Raw genomic sequence first — 20,456 nt, forward strand, 5'->3', positions numbered from 1 at the left:
AAGCAGACCTGATCCCAGACGACCTGAGAGGTCTGGATGGTTCGTAACGAAGCAGAAGATCAGAAATGTATTTTGGCCCTAAACCATTTAGTGCTTTATAAACTAACAGCAGGATTTTGAAGTCAATTCTTTGACATACAGGAAGCCAATGTAAAGACCTCAGAACTGGACTGATGTGATCCACCTTTTTGGTCTTAGTGAGGACTCGAGCAGCAGCGTTCTGAATCAGCTGCAGCTGTCTGGATTTCTTAGGGAGCCTGTAAGGACACCGTTACAGCAGTCGAGTCGACTGAAGATAAATGCATGGATAAGTTTTTCCAGGTCTTGCTGAGACATAAGTCCTTTAATCCGTGAGATATTCTTCAGGTGATAGTAGGCTGACTTTGTAATTGTCTTAATGTGGCTCCTCAAATTCAGGTCTGAGTCCATGACTACACCAAGATTTCTGGCTTGATTTGTGGTTCTTAACATTACAGATTGAAGTCAAGCACTGACTTTCAATCGTCCCTCCCTGGCTCCAAAAACAATAACATCCTTGGAAATGGTCAGACTCCAAAGTGTGCCCCTTATTGTGCGTGGGCCTCGTCACGTTGAGTCAACCCATAATTATCAAGAACACAACACAGTTCTTTAGTCCCTCTTTCCTGGGGGTTGTCAACATGGATGTTAAAATCACCAACAATAACCACACAGTCAAAGTCAACACAGATTATAGACAGCAGTTCATCAAGTCATTAAAAAAGTTTGCACAGTATTTAGGGGGCCTGCAGATATTTAGAAAAATAGCTCGAGAAGAGGAATTCAGCTTAAATATAATCGTTCTTCACGGAATATTAAATAACGGCGGTGTATAGATTAGTCCAGCAGTTCCCAAACATTTTAGGCAACGCACCCCCTTCTACATATTCACAGTTCACCTGCGTGGTGGAAGGTGGGGGGGGGTTTCATGACAAAAAAAAAAATACATTTCAAAACATCCCCCCTCTGTTTTTTTACAAATCACGCCCTGTTACAGCCTCATGAACAGATAATATGGACTAAAGAGGATCCATATGAGGATTTGTAAGTACAGTGAGAGGAGAGAGGTCACTATTAATAATAACGTTTTTAATTTTGCCTACTTGTCCAATGTTGAGAACATCAAGTACAAACTGAGAGTAAACTGACGCAGCCTGCAGCTCCGTCCTGCACAGACTGATTCAATTAGTTTTCAGTTTTCAGTCTGAAAAAGTGGTTTTGGAAAAGAAAGGACGGAGGTGACTGGAGGAGCTGAGCTTAGTAAAGCTAATTAGTGATGCAAACTCGTCCTTTTAAGCCGATGAGGAGACGTTTCTTTTTGGATTTTAATATGCAAATAAAATGCACCTCAGAAGGGAGGAGGTTTCTCATGCTGCCTATTTTTTATATTAATGTCTACAGATAAATGTCAGAAGCTGTGAAACGAAGACACAGAAGGCAAACATGTAATGATTCTGAGGTCATATTAACAGAGTTTCAGGGGGTGATGCCCAAAACATGCTGTAAACTGTAAAATCACTGTGGAGCATCAGAACCAACCAAATTACTTTCTCCAGATCTGAAGGTTGTAGTTCCTCCAGCAGACCGATCTTTGGCTGTTGGTTGTTTGTTATCTGCTCGTGCTTTTCCAACTATTTGTTCAGAGATATGATGTGAAATTACATATTTGTCATTGGAAAACGTAAAAGTTTCTTAGGGGAGGACCCCAAACCCCCCGACCACCACGAGCAGCACCAAAACATTAATCTAAAGCTCACATTAAACTGGGAAAACACTGAAGTTTTAAGCTATTCTAATGTGCATCGCATGCTCATGGACACAAGAGTAATGTTGCTGAGACATGTTGTGTTGGGGTTTTATATTCAGACAAAAATTTTGCTTCGCCTCCGCTGCTACAACTCCATCTTAGGGGAAACACTGCTTCGTCACAATGGTACACACGTCATACCAAATGAAAGAATGAAGTCTGGGGCACATATTTTGTATTCATTACATCTTCATGTCTTATCTCATCACGGAGTTGTAGACTGTTGAAGAGAGAGCGTGCACTTTGACCCCATCGGCAGGTAAGTTGTCACACTGGATTATCAAACAATAAAAAAGTAAAAAAGCCCAAAGTCCAGCCCAAAGTGAGTTCCCATCTCCCACAGAAAACTCTGCTCTGAACTGAAAACAGCTCGTTTGTAGTCCAGCCGCTTCCCTTTCATCCCTGTGACGTCACAGGGATGAAAGCTAAACGCGCCTCCTATAACGCTCGCCAAGCGGCTCCTCAGAAACAGCGAGCTGCAGCACACAGCTCTCCTCTCCCTTCCAAACACTAGCTACCCTCCAGGCAGTCAGTGGACAGAAAGTTGTTCCTGTGATGTAGAGACAGAGCTCAGTTAAAACTTTATGGATACAGATTAATAACTCACCGCTCTGAAACTCTCGCTCCAGTCGGCAACACGTACGGCTGAACCCGAGCCGTTTACCGGCTTCTCTGCTTCTGATTGGCTAGTAGTCCTTAACTAGGAACTGAGCATGTGCAACTCCCAACAAAGATCATTTAGAGACAAGATGTATCACTTCATAGCTAAAACGAAGCCTTCAACACAGGCTGAAAAGAGGAGCTGCAGCAATGTGCAGGATGACAAAAATATAACCATGTAAACCTGCTCTGGTACAACCTCTAAATAAGATTCTGAACCTGAAATAATAACTATAATAACTATAATAACTATAATAACAGCAGAATACCACCTCTTTAAAGTCCACCGGGTCGCCTGCTTTGTCAGAATGAACATGCTGCACATCGTTATATCAGTTAGATTCTCCACAATTCAGTCATTCAGTTTATTTTACAGAAACAATTCAGATTTACCGTTATGGCAAACAAGAGAGAAGAAAAGACAGTCAGTATATCAGTTTTATAGAACTACTGTACATTCTGTATATACTGTAAATCACTCCTTTGCACTACTGTTCACACTGTATTGTTATTCATACCATAGTTAGAAACTGTTCATAGCCTGTACTTACCTGTAGCAATAGACATTCATGTAGACATATATATATATATATATATATATATATATAATCTTGCAGTTTGTATAATAATGTATCATATTTTATTTAATTAATGCTTAAACAGTAAATATTGCCAAAATATGGACATTCGCCTGATATATTTTAAAAATATTGTATGATAACTGTTTGTATTTTAGTTTATTTTCATCAAATTTACAGTTAAAGTTGCATTCTAGGTGTATTAGTTGTTTTTCCTGGAATAAGGTGCAGGTTTCCAACAGGTTAAGCACTTTTGGTTAGATGCTACCTGTATTTCGTTGCTTGTGCCTGGTGACATGCGTGATGACAATAAAGTTGAATCTAATGTAATCTAATATTCACACTGGTTGAAATAAATAGACAGGCCGAGTGGGTTCTGTGACTGAAGCAAATAAAAGCCTGGATATACTTTTGAATTTTACTGTAATCAAGAAAAAGAATCTGCAGATTAGTTGATAGTAAAACAATCTTTAGTGGTAGATTTTGTCTGTAGTCCTGTTTAGTTTTCCTGCCTCTGCACCCTCTTTATCTGCTGTGTTCATTATCCTCCTCCTGCTGTGTTGCTGAGTCCTCGTCCTGCAGCGTCCCCCGTCTGCCCACTGAGGAGGTTCAGCTCCATCCTGTCAGCTGCAGCTGACTCAGACCGGGACGTCTGCAGACCAGGAGGACGGGAAGAAGACTGAACACAGAGACATCACCCCGCCGAGGACGCAGCAGGTAAAACTCACATCCTCTGCTTTTACTGTTATCAATTAATTGTTTAAACTGATGTTCCAGGTTCTCAAATGTGAGAATTTGCTGATTTTCTTTGTCTTTAATCCCAGAAAAGTGAATGTTTCTGGTTTTTGGGGCTGTTTGTTGAACCAAACAGGACATTTAGGATGTTATAACCTAACCTCCTTCTTTACTGTTTGCTGATATTTTATAGACCAAATTAATCGAGAAAATAATCAGCAGATTAATCAGTAATGAAAACAGTTGTTGTTGCAGCCCTAATGCTGGGAGCTGTTACAGTCTGATCTTTATTTTGCCTTTAATTTTGTAGTAAATGTGGTTTATTTTACTTCACAACTGGGAAAAATGATTTGAAGCTTTACGTTTAGATCAACTCAGAAACTCTGACTCTTCATTCCTTAACTGGATCTTGAAATGTTGCTGAATGTGCTTTATTACCTGTACATTATTACTGCCACCACACTTCTGTCACATACTGTAGAATATTTCCTCACTCCTATTTAGATTTTATATTTTCTGGTCTTTATTTTCTACTTTCCAACATTTTTATTATTATTCCGATTTTCTTTAACGCCTTGTTTAGCAACAACGAGGGGATCAGTGGGAAGTATTTCTGATTCTGATTCAGAAAAACGTAGAAAAGGGGACGTTTAGAGCCGCAAATACAGAATTCTTAATATTTGTGGAATATGTTCTAACACTGAAAAGAGCTGTTGTGGACGTACGATCTGTGTGTTTCAGCTTTGTTGCTCCAGCTGATTTTCAGCCATGAGAAGAATATTCTTAGGGGTAACTCACACCCAGCCAATTAACGTTAGACCTAACAAACTGACGGACAGGCAGACACGCCATCACAGACATATGACTAAACTATACAATTATTTTCAGAATACAAGGGAACTTGACTGGCTGTCTTACAGTATGTGTTATGTTTGTCAGACTGACGCTGACCGTGCACCTGGAGGAGGTGGATATAGTCAGACGACATCAGCTCGTTTTAAAAACTTCCGCAACTTTGAGCACAAAATTAAGTTATTCAGAAAAATATGAAATATCATAAAAATGTCAAAATACACTGGAGGGAGACTTTACGAGATGTAAGAGGTAAACGCAGGTGGAGTCAGCAGCTGACCTTCCAGATCTGCTTCTGATGAGCCAAGAGGGAAACCTGCAGGAAGCAGGGGGCTCAGTAAACCACGCTGTGCTCAGTCTTCATCAGTATCTGAAACTTCTTCATCACACCTGAACATGCGTGTTGTTGTTCCCTCTCTGTGGCTGACATCTCTATGGAAACATCCCTAAATGTCTCTGCAGTCCGTCAATAATCGTCTCTGTGGGGATCCAGCGGGACGTCCGCAGGACTTCAGCTGTTCATGAAGGTTGGCCTTTGGCGCTGAGCGGAGCCTCGTGGGTGAGATAACGCGCTGAATAAGATGTTCCGGCCGCAGAGAGACAGACTGCAGACAAAGAGCGAAGCAAAAGAAAAGGACGATCACCGGCGAGGTTCCTCAGGGGTCTGTTCTCTGCTCACATGGATGTCGCTCCAGAAAGAGTTTTAGTTTATGGCGGGACGTTTTTACATTTAATCCTTAAAACTTACAGTTTGCTATTTAAAAGCTGCTAGAACTTACTTATTAGTTACTAACTATTCCTGTTTTACCTCCTGTCCCCAGAACACACGTGAAGACAGGAGGTGAATTCTGTGTCTTGGATTCTGTGAAAACTTTTAGAAAACACCTAAAAACGCATCTTTTAAACCAAGCTTTTAATAAGGTTTTGTATTTTATCCTGTTGCACACAGGCACCCTTTTCCAGGAAAATGCCTAAAATAACAGGAGGAATCAGTAGTAACTCCTCAACCATCAGGCCTAGATGCAAAAAACAGTTGGTGATCGTTCCCTCTGGCTGGAGGAATTTTACACATGATCCATGCACTGCTGCAGCTGGGGGCTCTGGGGAAAAGAAGTCAGGTCGAAACCAAATTTGCTTTATTGGCATGAATGTTAAAACGAAAGTGTTGCCAAAGCTAAGGGGAATATACAAAATAAAATAATTGTATTTTAATATTTTGGATATATAATAATATATCTAATATTCTTATTTTCGCTAAGTTTTATTTCATTACGGCTGTAATGATCCCGTTATCACAAGAAAACAACAGTCGTTATCTCGAGATCACGAGATAGTGATCCCGTTATCACGGAGTAAATGGAGTAAAATAAAGATGTGAATCGATGGCCGCTTAGGGCTTCCGTATAAAACGGCGAAGATAAAAAAAATTTCGACCACAGTGGGGAGTTCAGTCCCCACTGCAACGCATCCTCCATTGTGTCCCTGATACGTCCCAAGACACTTAACCCTAGTTGCTCCAAGTCGTTTTGGATCAAAGCCTCAGCTAAATGAGTAAATGGAGTCTCTAGTTACTACTCGGACAAACTTCACCGATGCAAACTAGCTGTTAGATATTAATGAATATTAGTCTTCATCAAGAAGAGGAAAGAGATCTGTAGCTCAGCCAAAATAGCGAGTGTTACTGGAAAAATTTGGCGAAAATGCAATGAATGGTTTGACGGTCCGTCGTCTCCTGGTGAACAGTAGCCTGTTGATGTTTGTGGAATAACTTGTGAGTTGTTCAGGACGTCAATGTTATGTTAATTAAATGTTAAGCAATTAGTTAATCCCTCCATCCATTTTCTGCTGCAGTTCATATTTCATTAGGAATTATTGTTATACGCTGCTGGAAGTACTGACAAAACATTCAACAGAAAGAAATAAAACATTTAACATCATCTTCAACAAGAGAATCTTAAAACCAAATTATAACATCAGTGCAAAATAAACCAAAAGGTAGAGACGTTGATAAAGTTTAACTCATGAGCTCTGAGCTTTACTCTCTAATCTCATTTCCAAAGGACAACAGATGATATTAAAATGATGTTCAACATCTGTTCAGTTTTAATATCTACCAACACGTTCTCACTCCCAACTCGTCACTTATGGCTGTTGGTCCAGACCCCATGTCGTTTTAACGCCCTGCTGGGTAATGATAAATAGGCAACATCCACTTACATTTTCAAAATAAAAGTACTTGTTAACATTGTGAAACGTCGGCACTTTCAAACGGCACACACTGCAATTTGGTTAAGTTTAGGCACCAAAAGTACTTCGTTAGGGTGAAGAAAAGATCATGGTTTGGGTTAAAATTAATACATTACGTACGTCAGTTAACTCACATAGGATAAGTTACTATAATTAAAACATTAAATCTTTTTGTTTCACACGGAAAACGAACGCCGGTCTCCTGGTTGAAAGTCCAGTTTCTGGCCCTCCGTCCACCCCAAACACCTCCTTACTCTGAATTTACTGTTAAATATCCTCTGAAGTGACCCTACAGGGTTTCCCCCACTGCGTTGAACTATGACGCTAAGGGGTTCACCAACTGACGTAGATGGGTCTCGACCATGGCCAAAAATGTAGTCTCGACAAAAACATTCCATATCATAACAACACTGAAGAAAAGACACTTTGCTCCAGTGTAAAGTAGTGAGCTTGTATAACAGTGTAAATTTACTGTCCCCTCAAAATAACACATCACACAGCCGTTAATGAAAATGCCGAAATTGGGTCCAATATAAACTTATTTGGTTGAGATGGTAAATGTAAATGCTCCATATTTGTATAGCACCTTTCTAGTCTTTTCTACCACTTTTACATCTGCATTCACCATTCACACACATTCATTCACAAACAGAAACTTACAGACACACATTCCGCCAGGGGCAATTCGGCAATATCTTGCCCACTTCGACATGCAGCCTGGGGGAGCTGAGGGGTGATGTTTAAGGCAGCCCTGGAAAATAATGGTGGCCCCACAAAATATTGACACTTTGGGCCCAATTTGGACATTTTCACTTAGCGGTGTGCTCACTTTTGTTATTGTTATTTTGAGGGGACAGCAAATTTACACTGTTCTACAAGCTGTACACTCACTACTTTACATTGTAGTAAAACGTCATTTCTTTAGATCAGATGTGAGGGGTGCACTCACTTTGTGAGCTACTGTATGTGACGACTTGACCAGTGAGAGCGGCTTGTTTCTACGCGTCTTTTTATGTTTCTTAATGCACAGTTGTCGAAATGCAGTTATTATATAAAAAAAATGTAGGTAAATTTCTTTTTTGAGCAGTCATCCTCAGTCTGTGATGACAGACTGGATCTAACTCAGGACGCCTCCGCCTGCTTCTTCTCCTGATTCCATCCAACACAACCTCTCTGTGGCTCGACGCCGCCTCTTTGTCCAGTTTGTCGTGGTTGTTCTTCAGCCAGCCGGCGTCTCCCCGGGTTTCTCTGGGAGCTTGTTTCCCTCTCTCCGGTGTTTGCTACGTCTTCGGTAGCATCTCCTGTCCCCTCAGAAACAGCTCTGTGTGAGATTCACTGAACTTTGAAGGACTTTGTATGAATAAAACAAAAGCAGACAGAAGGTGGCAGTTAAATGTCATCATGTCTTTCATCTAGGTAGGATTTGTTTACAGTTTGCAATGTGTTTCGGTTTCACTACAAACTCACTTTTTTAACCTCTACAAAGCTAAACTATTAGTTGAATAATCAGTTATTCAATTTACACAAAATAAATCAACTATCTTGATAACTGATTCATCATTTTAGCCATTTTATCAAACAGAAAATGTTCTCTGATTTTAGTTTCTGCTTTTCTTTGTTTCTTTGGGTTTTGGGCTGATGGTCTGACAAAAACAAAATAATACTGTCTGGTTTTGATACGGGAAATTATAAATGTTGCATCGGTTTTCAATTCAGTTCTATCTTTATTGTCCCACCAGGGGAAATTTGATTTGCAATAGGGTTAAAAAACAGAAACAGAAGCAAACATACACGAGACATGGACAAAAATAAGATCAGCCGTTACCGTGTACAACATATAATTTGTTTGTCTAAAAGTACTGAATAGCCTCATCACTGTAGGATGCTTCTGAGCAGCAGCTCGAGCTCAGTGCCAATTTAGGGCATTAATTGCTGTTGGTGCAAATGATATATTATAATTGCTATCAGCATTTAAAATGCCCAAATTAAAACAAAGCAAACAGAAACAAAGTGAAATACATTGACATTGTGATTTGTATTTCCTTTTTATGTAGACATTTACGTTGTCATACTTCAACACAAAACGTGTTAAAAGGACAATTATTGAACTCAGGACTGACCCCAGAGGAACTCCCCTTTTCCTCTGTAGGGGAAACGCCGTCCCCCCTCATTCTGGGTTAGGGCCAATCTACCCTCAACATGTTCTTTATTTAAAGGCTCTGGGATGTGCTAATGGTGCTAATACATGAAAGAAGCAGTGTGAGATTTAGTCCCAGCACTGAGACGGTTGGCTTGTGTCCTCCAGCAGCAGCATGAGTCTGGACGAGGACGCCCGCTGGCTGGACTGGATGACCAGACAGTTTGAGAGCATCGCCGGAGACGACAAAGAGATCGACATCGATGAGTTTAAAGCGGCTCTCAAGGTCAAAGATGTGAGAAAGAAGTACTCATATTCTTTACTGAAGTAAAAGTACAAATACAACAGTGTGGAAATACTCAAATTGTTATTTATGGAGCCCCTGATGTCCCATGAGGTGATATTTTTACATGTGCAAACAAGATAAAATAAAATATCACCTTTCGGGATTTCAGAGACTACAAGTAAAAGTCCTGCATTAAACACACCAAGTATTATCACCTCATGTACTTCAAGTATCAGCAAACAAAAGTTCAGCATTTTACTGTTGTAGCTGCTTCAGGTGGAACTAGCGTGAGTTTAAACTACTTTATATACAGTTAAATTGCATGAAGTGCAGTAAAAAGGGCAGTATTTGCCTCTTAGATGTGGTGGAGTAGAAGCATAAAGTAGAATAAAATAGAAATACAGAAGAGTTGATGTTTGACAGGCTGAGCTTTGCTGTGATACCTGTCTGTGTTATCACGTGTTTGTTCTGTGCAGTCGTTCTTTGCCGAGCGCTTCTTCGCGCTGTTTGACTCGGACGGCAGCAGCTCCATCAGTCTGGACGAGCTGCTGAAAGCTCTGGACCTGCTGATCCACGGCAGCGAGACGGACAAGCTCAGGTTCCTCTTCCAGGTCTACGATGTGGACGGTCAGTGGTCCAGTTTAACAAACAAACACACACACATATAGACACACAGGAGTTTGAACTCAACGCCATCGTAACAACTATTAAATGATATAAAGCTATGGTTTATACAGATATAGTCTTTATATAAGGCTGATGTGACTGCTGTTCAGACCATAGTCTGTAGAAAGAAGTGGGCGAAGCCTGCAGTTTGGCAGTTTGGCATTTTAGCCGTCGCCATCTTGTTTTTTTGGAACCAGACGTGACCATATTGGGATGAGACGTGTGTGCTAGCTAGCTTGGTTAGCTAGGTGCATCTTTAATTAGCTGGGATGCTGATTTTAGCTAGCGACAAACAGGCTGAAAATAACTTACAGAAAAATTACCTGCCGACTCCTGAAAGGTTTTTCAGCGGCGCTGGTTAAATGTACACAGAGCAGCGGATACGAGTCCTAAAGCCTCCCCTGCTTCCTGGTCTCTGTTCCTCTAAATGGGACCATAATTTACTAAATGAACATCATGCTGTGTTGAAGAAGACTTGAAACGAGCGACTGAGACCATAAACTCATCAGGAAAGTGTTTACTGAGGGAATAAATCAGCTGACAAGTAGCAACATTTTCTCATAGACTTCTATACAATCACACTTCTTTCTGCAGCCGGTGGAGTCGCCCCCTGCTGGCTGCTGGAGAGAACGCAGGTTTAAGTTACTTCCGCGTTGGCTTCACTTTCAGACCCGGAGGTTTCTGCTTTGTTCAGACTTGGCGTCTGCAGGGTGAACTCAACCTTAACCCTTAACTCCAGGAAAGCCAAAAAAACAAAACTGTAGCAGTCGGGTTCAAACTTAGTGTCATGTTAACGTAAAAAACAGTTTCCCGCGTGGAGCTTATCATCACTAAATTAAACCAGGTTGCCTCTCCCTAATTGGTCTTAAGTAGAGAGTAGTTGTTACTAAATATTTACAGACTGTTGTTAGCTAACTGAACCAACTGACAAAGCTAATGTTAGCAAGCTAACTTTTGAGCTGTTTAGAGTAAAAGAGGTAATATGGAGCACGGTCGCCGTCTCTGACCTGAAACTTAATAAATGCTGTTTTAATAAAGGATTTTAAATTACAATTAAAAAATGAAACATGCCTCAAATTACTAAACATTATGCTGATGACATTTGACTAAGTCAGTAAATAACCTCTGTTAGCTTAGCATAAACTGTTTGAACACTACTTACTCTGAAACAAAGCTTCCTCTGTGTGTGCAGATAGAAATAAAATAATTTTGAACCTCTGAAACTGTAATGTTTGCAAGCTATGCTAGCTTGTGATGCTACAGTGTCGTCCTGTGTAAACTGTTGATTGCTCCTGATTGGACAGTGAACCAGTGAACGTCCAAATTCTCTGATTCAAACTTCTTAATTGTGAATATCTTCTGGTTTGGTCTGTGACAGTAACCTGAATCTCTTTGGGTTGACAACACTGACCGACATTTTTCACATTTTTCTGGACCTAACTAATTAATCGAGAAAATAATCAACAGATGAATCGATAATGAAAATAATTGTTAGCTGCAGTTTTTCATCGTTTTTTTTCAACAGAAATATTTCAACCGTTTTGGGTTTCTTTTCAGAAACACATTAAGATAAACAAAGATTATCCCCAAACTTTGTTATGTGTAGTTATGAGGCCTCACCAAGATTACATGACCTAATGCAGTTTAAATATAAACTCTCTATATTGATAGTACTTTGAACAAAAGTACAGCTGGTTATGTCAGCTGATCGCTGCTGTCTGAAAGTTTTATTGAACTTCCAGACGGAAGCAGAAATGAACTCATTCACACACAGTGTCTTGCCCAGGCAGACATGCAGAGCCGGGGATCGAACCACCGACCTTCTGAGAAGTGGGCGACCGCTCTATTTAAAGAAAAATCCAGCTACTTAAATGTGAATATTTCCTGGTGTCTTTCCTCCTCTGTGACAGTTAACCGAATGTCTTTGTGGATAAAACAAGACATTTAAGGACGTCATCTTAATGAAAAGAATCTTTCGTTGCAGCCCTGTTGCTTGTTTTTCCTCCTCACGTTTGCAGAAAGTCATGTGACTTTGCTCTTTTAGTGTAACAGAAGGTGTTTTTTTGCTCGCAGGCAGCGGCTCCATCGATCCAGACGAGCTGCGAACGGTTCTGAAGTCGTGTCTGCGTGAGAGCGCCATCTCTCTGCCGGAGGAGAAGCTGGACGACCTGACGCTGGCGCTGTTCGAGTCGGCCGATAAAGACAACAGCGGCGCCATCACCTTCGAGGAGCTCAAGGCCGAGCTGGAGAACTTCCCGGAGGTGATGGAGAACCTCACCATCAGGTCACACAACATTTACTGTCTGCATGCTGCTCCTGGTGTTTAATGTTCCTGTGATTCATCCCCACAACACACAGTTCACTGATTCTACTTTAACCAAACATGCTTATGTTAATAAACTTTACCAAGCGACAAAGTAAAAACGGTGGACAAACTATGATAAAAACAGTTAGAGAGTATAATAAGTAAAATAAAACAATATCAAATAATTAAAATGATCAATTGTCAATTCAGTAAGAGTTCAAAGAAGAAGAAGAAGATGTTTCGTAGATCCTCAGAGTGATTACTGAAGAGTTAGATTTGAGGATGGAACTTTAATAGAACCCCTTTTTAACACGTCTTTGCTGAACATATTTCTGAACGGGAGGAGAAAAGTAAGTTATGAGAGATAAATAATAGATCCCGATGGTTTGTTTGTGTTAATATTTGTGTATTATTTTAATTCCTGCAAGGCTGGGTTTATTTTATTTCATTCCCATCGTTGGAGATCTGCTGGGACAGGCGGTTTCATGAGGTCAGTACCCTGCGCTGTTTGTTGATGATGACCGTGTCTGAATGATCCCAGGAAGTCTGGATCATATAAATGACCAGACAATAAAATCAAACTGTGGAGACGAACGCAGCAGCAGCAGCAGCAGCAGAGGGACAAAAGTACTGGGACACATGCACATTGTTTTTATGACATCCTGTTCTAAATTCATTGGCTTTAATATGGAGCTGCTCTCCCTTTGCAGCTGTAACAGCTTCCTCTCTTCTGGGACGGCTTTCTAGCAGATGTTGGAGTTTGTCTGTGGGAATTTTTCCCTGTTTATGCGGAAGAACATCTGTGAGTTCAGACCCTGATGATGAACGATATCCTGGCTCGCAGTCTCTGTTTTAGTTCATCCCAAAGGTGTTTATAGGGTTGAGGGGAGGGATCTGAGCAGGCCGCTCAAGTTCTTCCAAACCAAACATTGAAAAGCATTTTTTAATGGAGCTGCTTTGTGCACAGGAGTGCCGTCGTATTGGAACAGGAAAAGGACAAACACAAACTGTTTACTGTCTAAAACTGTCTGCTGTAACATTAAGGTTCCCCACACCGTGAAAAAACAGCCCCTCCTAAAGGTATTAAGACAGGGGTGTCCCAGTACTTTTGGCTATACAGTGTATTTATACCACACTATGAAATGCTCCTTTACAAGGATACGTTCTGCATTCAGAATCTTTCCTAAGCAAAAGTACAGAAGTATTATCAACACAGTGTACTTAAACCATCAAAAGTAAAGGTGCTCATTCTGTAGAATCATCTTCCTTCGTGTTATTAATTATTGGATCATTAATTACCTGCAGCTGTCAAATAAATGTAGTAAAAAAACTTCAATATTTCCCTCTGAGATGTAGAAGTGTACTGTAGCATAACATGGGAATACTCAAGTAAAGTACTTAAGTACTTGAGCAAATGTACTTAGTTAGTTTCCACCACTGTTGTTTGGCCCAAATAATTATAATAATAAAACAAGACAAAGGAAACGAGAGATTTCTGCTTGAAAAATGTTTAGTCATCAAAATGTTAGACGGTTCTTTATTAAATTCAAGTGTATTTCTAGAGCACATTTAAAATCAACCCTAGTTGACCAAAGTGCTTTCCAGTTTCAGAATACACAACAAATATAACAACAGTAGAAAAGGTCTAAAATGTCACTACTCAACTGTGTTTGAAGGCCAATGAAAAGAGGTGGGTCTTTAGCAAGGATCTGAAAGTGTCAGCAGTCCAGACATTTCTTATTTCAACAGGTAAAGTGTTCCACAGGTTAGGAGCAGCCACTGAAAAGGCTCGGTCACCGTTAGTTTTTAACCTGGATCAGGGGACAACGAGGAGCATCTGATTGGATGAGCTCAGTGCTCTGACCGGAGTGCGGACGTGTAAAAGGTCTGATAAATAAGAAGGTGTCAACCCATTTAAAATTTTAAAGACAAGCAACAAAATCTTAAAATCTATCCTAAAGCGGACAGGAAGCCGGTGGAGCAAGGCTGGAACGGGGGTCATGTGCTCACGCTTTGTAGTTCCAGTTAGAAGCGGAGCTGCTGCGTTCTGGACTGACTGTAACCGACGGAGAGACGACTGATCCACTCCAAAATAGTCTAGTGGAGACCTTATAAAGTTATCAAACAAAAACTCCACTCGCTCTGTGGTTTCAGTTTCTGCAGTCTCAGGTCTTGTGTTTTATATCTCTGTGAGCTGAATCTCTTTGTGTTTTGGAAAGACGTGTGGAGACGCTGGTCAGCTGCACCAAACACTGAAGGCCTGTAGAGAAGAGTATTTTAGGGTTAACATTAATTCCTCTGCTCTCTCTCTCCCTCTCTCTTGTTCTTCCTCTGCCTCTCTCGCCCCTCCTCTCCTCCTCAGTGCTGCTAACTGGTTGAAGCCTCCTGACGTGGAGCAGAAGAAGCGTCGCGCTCCACGTTACCTGACCCGGGTCTACTGGCACAACAACAGCCGGAAGCTGCTGTTCCTGTGCCTGTACGCCGGCCTCACCGTGCTGCTGTTCACCGAGGCCATGCTGCGGCACAGTTACGGCGGCGGCTGGTTCATGGTGGCCAAGGGCTGCGGACAGTGTCTCAACTTCAACTGCACCCTCGTCATGGTACGAGGAGGCGGCACAGGTGGTGCAGCTGGTGCCTGTTACACATGAAAACATCTGCACGTGATCGACAGAAGAGTTTTATTTCAAGGAGGGCGCACAGAGGGAGCTCAATCACACACGTCACAGAACAACAGCATAAAAGACACTTACATATAAAAGCTAAAAAATGAAGTACATCAGAATCAGAATCAGCTTTATGGACACATACATACATTGCTCACGATGTGCTGACTTATACAATAATACAATAATAAATCAGACACAGGCTACAGTATAGAGAACACATATATACACGCTATAAACAATAGTTTATTGAGACAAAGGATGCAGAAGGAAATTATCATTATTATTGTTATCATTATGTACATGCATACATATCCGTATTAGTAGAGGCCCTGTGCCTTTTATTATTTAGAAACCTGACCTTTGTTACCAATAATTTTACATTCAGATTCCTCCTGTTCCTGTTTTTTTTTTTAACCTGTCCTGCCCATTTGCTGCATGTTGCGCCAGACAGATTTTACTGTGACAAGAAAGTACTGTTAAGTATTTCCTCCTGTTTCTCAGCTGTCTCTCCTCTCGAGGCGTGTCACAGTAAAATACCATCCAATCAGGGGCGTCATTTACACTGGGGACGCTGGGGACACGTCCCCACCCCTTTGTTAAAGCATAATTTGTTTAAAAACTTTCTGCAATACAGCTTGGAGTTAATAACAAATTAAATGCAATTAAAAATATAGAAGAAACACATGTGCGTTGTCCAAACTTAACTTAACTTAAGCCAAAAAAAAACAAGCTGCAGATTATAAAATGACCCAAAAACGTGCAGTAACTATAACAACTTCCGGACGCAGTTTCTTTTTGGCCAAGTTTTCCGTTCTCTCCCTGTGAACATGACAAAAGAGGAGGGACTAAAGACTAAACCGGGCCTGAGCAGGGACGATGTTACAGGAGAAACAGATCTGAGAGCTGCTCTCACTTAGATTCTGTTGGATTTGTTTATTTTGAAATGTCACCTGCCGCCTGAGTTTCCTTTTCCACCATAAACTGCTGCAGAAACTTTCCCCAGAGTGCAGGAAATCAAGTGTTTCCTCGCTCATGTATGTTGGCATTGAGGAAATCCTTAAAACTCTGTTTAAGGATCTTTTCTTCTTGAACCTGATATCACGTACCTTTGATATCTCGCAAGCTAAGTGTCTCTTCACACTAATCACTAATCTGAGCTCCTTTGTCGCCACCGCTTTTCAACACAAAGCGACGCCCTTGCATCCAGTGTTTGCCAACACTTTTCAAGAGAGACTGAAGACTCCACGCTTACAGTCTAGCTCGCCTAGCAAGGCTGGGGAGCAAAGTGCTGCAGCTTCCTGAAAGTCTTAAACTGTTGAATGTGTGAGGGCTTCTAAAAGTGTAACTGGAGAACAGGAAACACGTCCAGGCCCTGTTTTTTAGAGGTCTTAAAGAAGCTGCATAAATGAGATTCTTCATCAGTGGAAGTTTTTAGTTAATGAATGATTTACTGTTTGCTTTAGAAGAGCCAAAGAAATTAAATTAAACTCTCTGTGCCATATTGAATTGCATAGCATCGGATGATTTTGCGTCGTCCAGTTGCGTCCTATCACATCATGGTGAATCAAATCGTGTCAAACCGCACTGCATCGTAATGGGTGAATCGTACCGTGCCGCAGATCACTTCAGATGTATCTGTAATGTGTCGTCGGCGTTGCATCGGCCTCCGGTGATGGAGATGCACAGCTTCAGTCTTTGTAACATCCGGCTCTGGAGCTGATGCACCAGGTTTGTTTGGATGGAACGTTTACAGCAAACCTCTGCTCCATGTCTTCATGTGTTGATGTTTTCACTCTCTTGTGGGCCTGCAGATTGGATTATGGATTTTACTACTTATTACATGATGCAAAGAAACTCCCGCACTCTGTCTAATTTGCAAAAATAAGTTTCTAAGCTGTCAGCGTTGTCTAAGATTTTGCCTGATGAAGGTCTAGCACCGAAACGTTGCAGCGGATAAACTAATTTTTGCAAGTTAGACAGCGTGCAGGAGTTTCTACTTGTTTCCCTCCGACCCACCTGTTATAGATGTGCGAGGTAATGCACTACTTTTAAATATACCTTGTGTGTCTGTGTGTGTGCAGGTGCTGATGCTGCGTCGCTGTTTAACCTGGCTGAGGGCGACCTGGGTGGTGAGGGTCTTACCTCTGGACCAGAACATCCTGCTGCATCAGATCGTGGGCTACGCCATCCTCTGCTTCACGCTGGTGCACACTGTCGCTCACGTCTTCAACTTTGGTACAAACTGAGTGTCAAATGTTTTTATGAAGGGAGGACATGAAGGTTATGAAGGTTTTCTGGTGAAACAAAAAGGATCTGACTCTTTAAACAAAGGTCTCTCTCTCTCTGTAGGGATCCTTTCCTCAAAGCTGTCAGACACATGTAATAATAATCTGAGCCTGTCAGCAGCAAAAACAAGCACGTGGACGTACAAAATGTCAATTTGTCACATAGACACAAAAATATTGGAAGGTAAGATCCAGGGCGGGACAATAAAACACTAACAATAATTATCACAATATAATTTCTTTCAAAAACAATATAACAATGTCCAATAAACGTTTGATTTTATTCACTTGAATCATTTATTTTGTTGAGGAAAAAGCTTTTACTTAATTTTCCTCCATCAGAATAGTTCTGAATGTTCTGCCTCAGATTTGTGAAGTGATCCACTGTTTGGCATCAAGTGTTCTGACCATAAACCACAAGTAACCATCAGGTTTCCTCAACTTCCTCTCAGGAGCAAAAATCAGCCTTTAAACTCGAAAGAAATAACAATTTGATACTTATCGTGATAATTAGGGATATCGAAAGATATAAAACTTTTTATCATGATAACATTTTTGGCCGCATCGTCCCGCCCTAACGCAGGTTGATAAATAACGACGTTACCCTTTAAATCATTAATTATGTGGACAGACTGCTGCGAAATCCCTGAAAGAATTACATTTTCAGAACTGTGTGTTTTTGATTCTGCAGAGCTGCAAGTTAAACTACATGGGGTTTTATTAGTACCTTTGATAAAGGACACTGTTTAATAATAATATTATTAGTATGGGAGCCACCCTGCCACTCACACTCACACATAAGGGCAATTTAAAGTCACCAGTTAACTTCAGTTCAATACAATATTATTTATTGGCACGAAGTAAACAATGTTGCCAAAGCTGAAAGTCACATATAAACATTACAATTAAACAAACAAATGTATCTTAAATTCAAATAATTTCTTGCTTCTTATTTTCCTGCCAAGGAACAATTGTTCAAATATCAAACAATAATCATAATATTAATTATAATATCACAGTAATTTGATGTAAATGACAACAATGATTGTGACACTGATGCTCGGTACCAATGATCTTCTGAGCAGTTTGAATCCCTCGCTGCAGAGCCGTCCGGTCCTGGGCCGTGCACATCGCATGTTAGTGATGTTTCCAGTCAGGATGCTTTCTACTGCTCCTCTGTAAAAGCTGCCAGGAACTTGGCGTGGGAATGTCAGGTTCTCTGTGATGCTGATTCCCAGGAAGCTGAAACTGTCTCCACCTCAGCTCCACTGATGTAGAGTGTAGTAGGAGTGTGTGTCTTTATCTCAATCAATCAAACTCAAATCGAGTGTGAATATCCTTATTTTATTCTTTATTTTGATGCTGCTAAATTGTGATACGTGTTGGGATTCTGTTTATTTCTCTAGTTTTTATTCAGTCAGACGGAACAAACAGAGTCGCAGGTGCAGCAGGTGCTTTTAGTGGAGGGGATGAAGAGAATCGGACTAAAACAGTGTGACCTGGAAGAGGTCACATTTATTTATTTATGATAGATTTTTGTAAGAAAATGTAGTTTTTTCTGACTCTGTGGTGGACGGCTGAAAAGAACCTCCAGAACCTGCAGACACAGGTGAGCAGCGAGTGTGAGGGGAAGCAGGTGTGACGTGTTGGCGCTGCGTCCGTGTGTGTTTCAGCGCAGCTGGCGGAGAGCGGCGAGTACCGGCTGTGGGAGTTCCTGCTGACCACGAGGCCCGGCATCGGCTGGGTGAAGGGGACGGCCTCGGTGACCGGAGTCGTGCTGCAGGCGCTGATCTGCCTCATGGTGCTCTGCTCCTGCACCTTCGTACGACGCAGCGGACACTTTGAGGTAAGACTCTGCAGGCTGATTCTGCCGCTTACTATTCAGATCCTTTACTTACTGCAAGTAAAAGTACTAATACCTCACTGTTTAAATACTCTGTTACAGGTAATAGTCCTGCATTTAAAATGTAACTTAAGAGGAGAAAAGAAATCAGGAAAATGTACTTAAAGTATTAAAAGTTAGAACAATGTACTATTACAGATTATATGATATTATTATTATTATTATTATTCCTCATGTTCATGTAAAAGCAGGATTTCACTGCTGTAGTTGTTTTTTGGTATCAGACTGCAATTAATGATTATTTTCATTCTGGATTAATCTGCTGATTATTATCTGAAAATAGAGAAAAATGGTCACAGTTACCCAGAGTCCAAAGTGACTCCTTCACAGTGTTTGTTCAAACCTCAAAATGATTAAAACACAATAAAATAATCAAAAGGAGAAGCAGAAAATCTTCACATTAAATGTCTTCAATGATTATCAGAATAGTTGCCAATTACATTTCTGTCAATCAACTAATATACTAGCTGTACTTATAAACGTTAAATATCTGATTCTATTTTTTTATGTGACAACGCTGAAGAAATGACCCTTTGCTCCAGTGTAAAGTAGCGAGCGTACAGCTTGTATAACAGTGTAAAGTAGTGAGCGTACAGCTTGTATAACAGCGTAAAGTAGTGAGCGTACAGCTTGTATAACAGTGTAAAGTAGTGAGCGTACAGCTTGTAAAGTAGTGAGCGTGCAGCTTGTATAACAGTGTAAAGTAGTGAGAGTGCAGCTTGTATAACAGTGTAAAGTAGTGAGCGTACAGCTTGTATAACAGTGTAAAGTAGTAAGCGTACAGCTTGTAAAGTAGTGAGCGTGCAGCTTGTATAACAGTGTAAAGTAGTGAGCGTACAGCTTGTATAACAGTGTAAAGTAGTGAGCGTGCAGCTTGTATAACAGTGTAAAGTAGTGAGCGTGCAGCTTGTATAACAGTGTAAAGTAGTAAGCGTACAGCTTGTAAAGTAGTGAGCGTGCAGCTTGTATAACAGTGTAAAGTAGTGAGCGTGCAGCTTGTATAACAGTGTAAAGTAGTGAGCGTACAGCTTGTATAACAGTGTAAAGTAGTGAGTGTACACCTTGTAAAGTAGTGAGTGTACACCTTGTATAACAGCGTAAAGTAGTGAGCGTACAGCTTGTATAACAGTGTAAAGTAGTGAGAGTGCAGCTTGTAAAGTAGTGAGTGTACAGCTTGTATAACAGTGTAAAGTAGTGAGCGTACAGCTTGTATAACAGTGTAAAGTAGTGAGAGTGCAGCTTGTAAAGTAGTGAGTGTACAGCTTGTATAACAGCGTAAAGTAGTGAGAGTGCAGCTTGTATAACAGTGTA

General features: G+C 40.8%; 1 protein-coding gene across 1 annotated transcript in view; it reads left to right on the forward strand.

Annotated features, from left to right (window-relative positions):
* Nucleotides 1-3,659: 3,659 nt before the first annotated feature.
* Nucleotides 3,660-20,456, forward strand: part of nox5 (NADPH oxidase, EF-hand calcium binding domain 5) — a 32,881-nt gene continuing 16,084 nt past the window's right edge. Inside the window, exons 1-7 of the mRNA XM_046036985.1 lie at nt 3,660-3,780; nt 9,203-9,329; nt 9,797-9,947; nt 12,060-12,270; nt 14,654-14,891; nt 17,039-17,192; nt 18,916-19,088. Coding sequence (XP_045892941.1) covers nt 9,210-9,329; nt 9,797-9,947; nt 12,060-12,270; nt 14,654-14,891; nt 17,039-17,192; nt 18,916-19,088 — 1,047 coding nt within the window. The 5' untranslated portion in view covers nt 3,660-3,780; nt 9,203-9,209. The remainder of the gene's footprint in view (nt 3,781-9,202; nt 9,330-9,796; nt 9,948-12,059; nt 12,271-14,653; nt 14,892-17,038; nt 17,193-18,915; nt 19,089-20,456) is intronic.

The sequence above is a fragment of the Micropterus dolomieu genome, linkage group LG22 (assembly GCF_021292245.1).
Source record: "Micropterus dolomieu isolate WLL.071019.BEF.003 ecotype Adirondacks linkage group LG22, ASM2129224v1, whole genome shotgun sequence".
In the NCBI taxonomy this organism is placed as follows: domain Eukaryota; kingdom Metazoa; phylum Chordata; class Actinopteri; order Centrarchiformes; family Centrarchidae; genus Micropterus; species Micropterus dolomieu.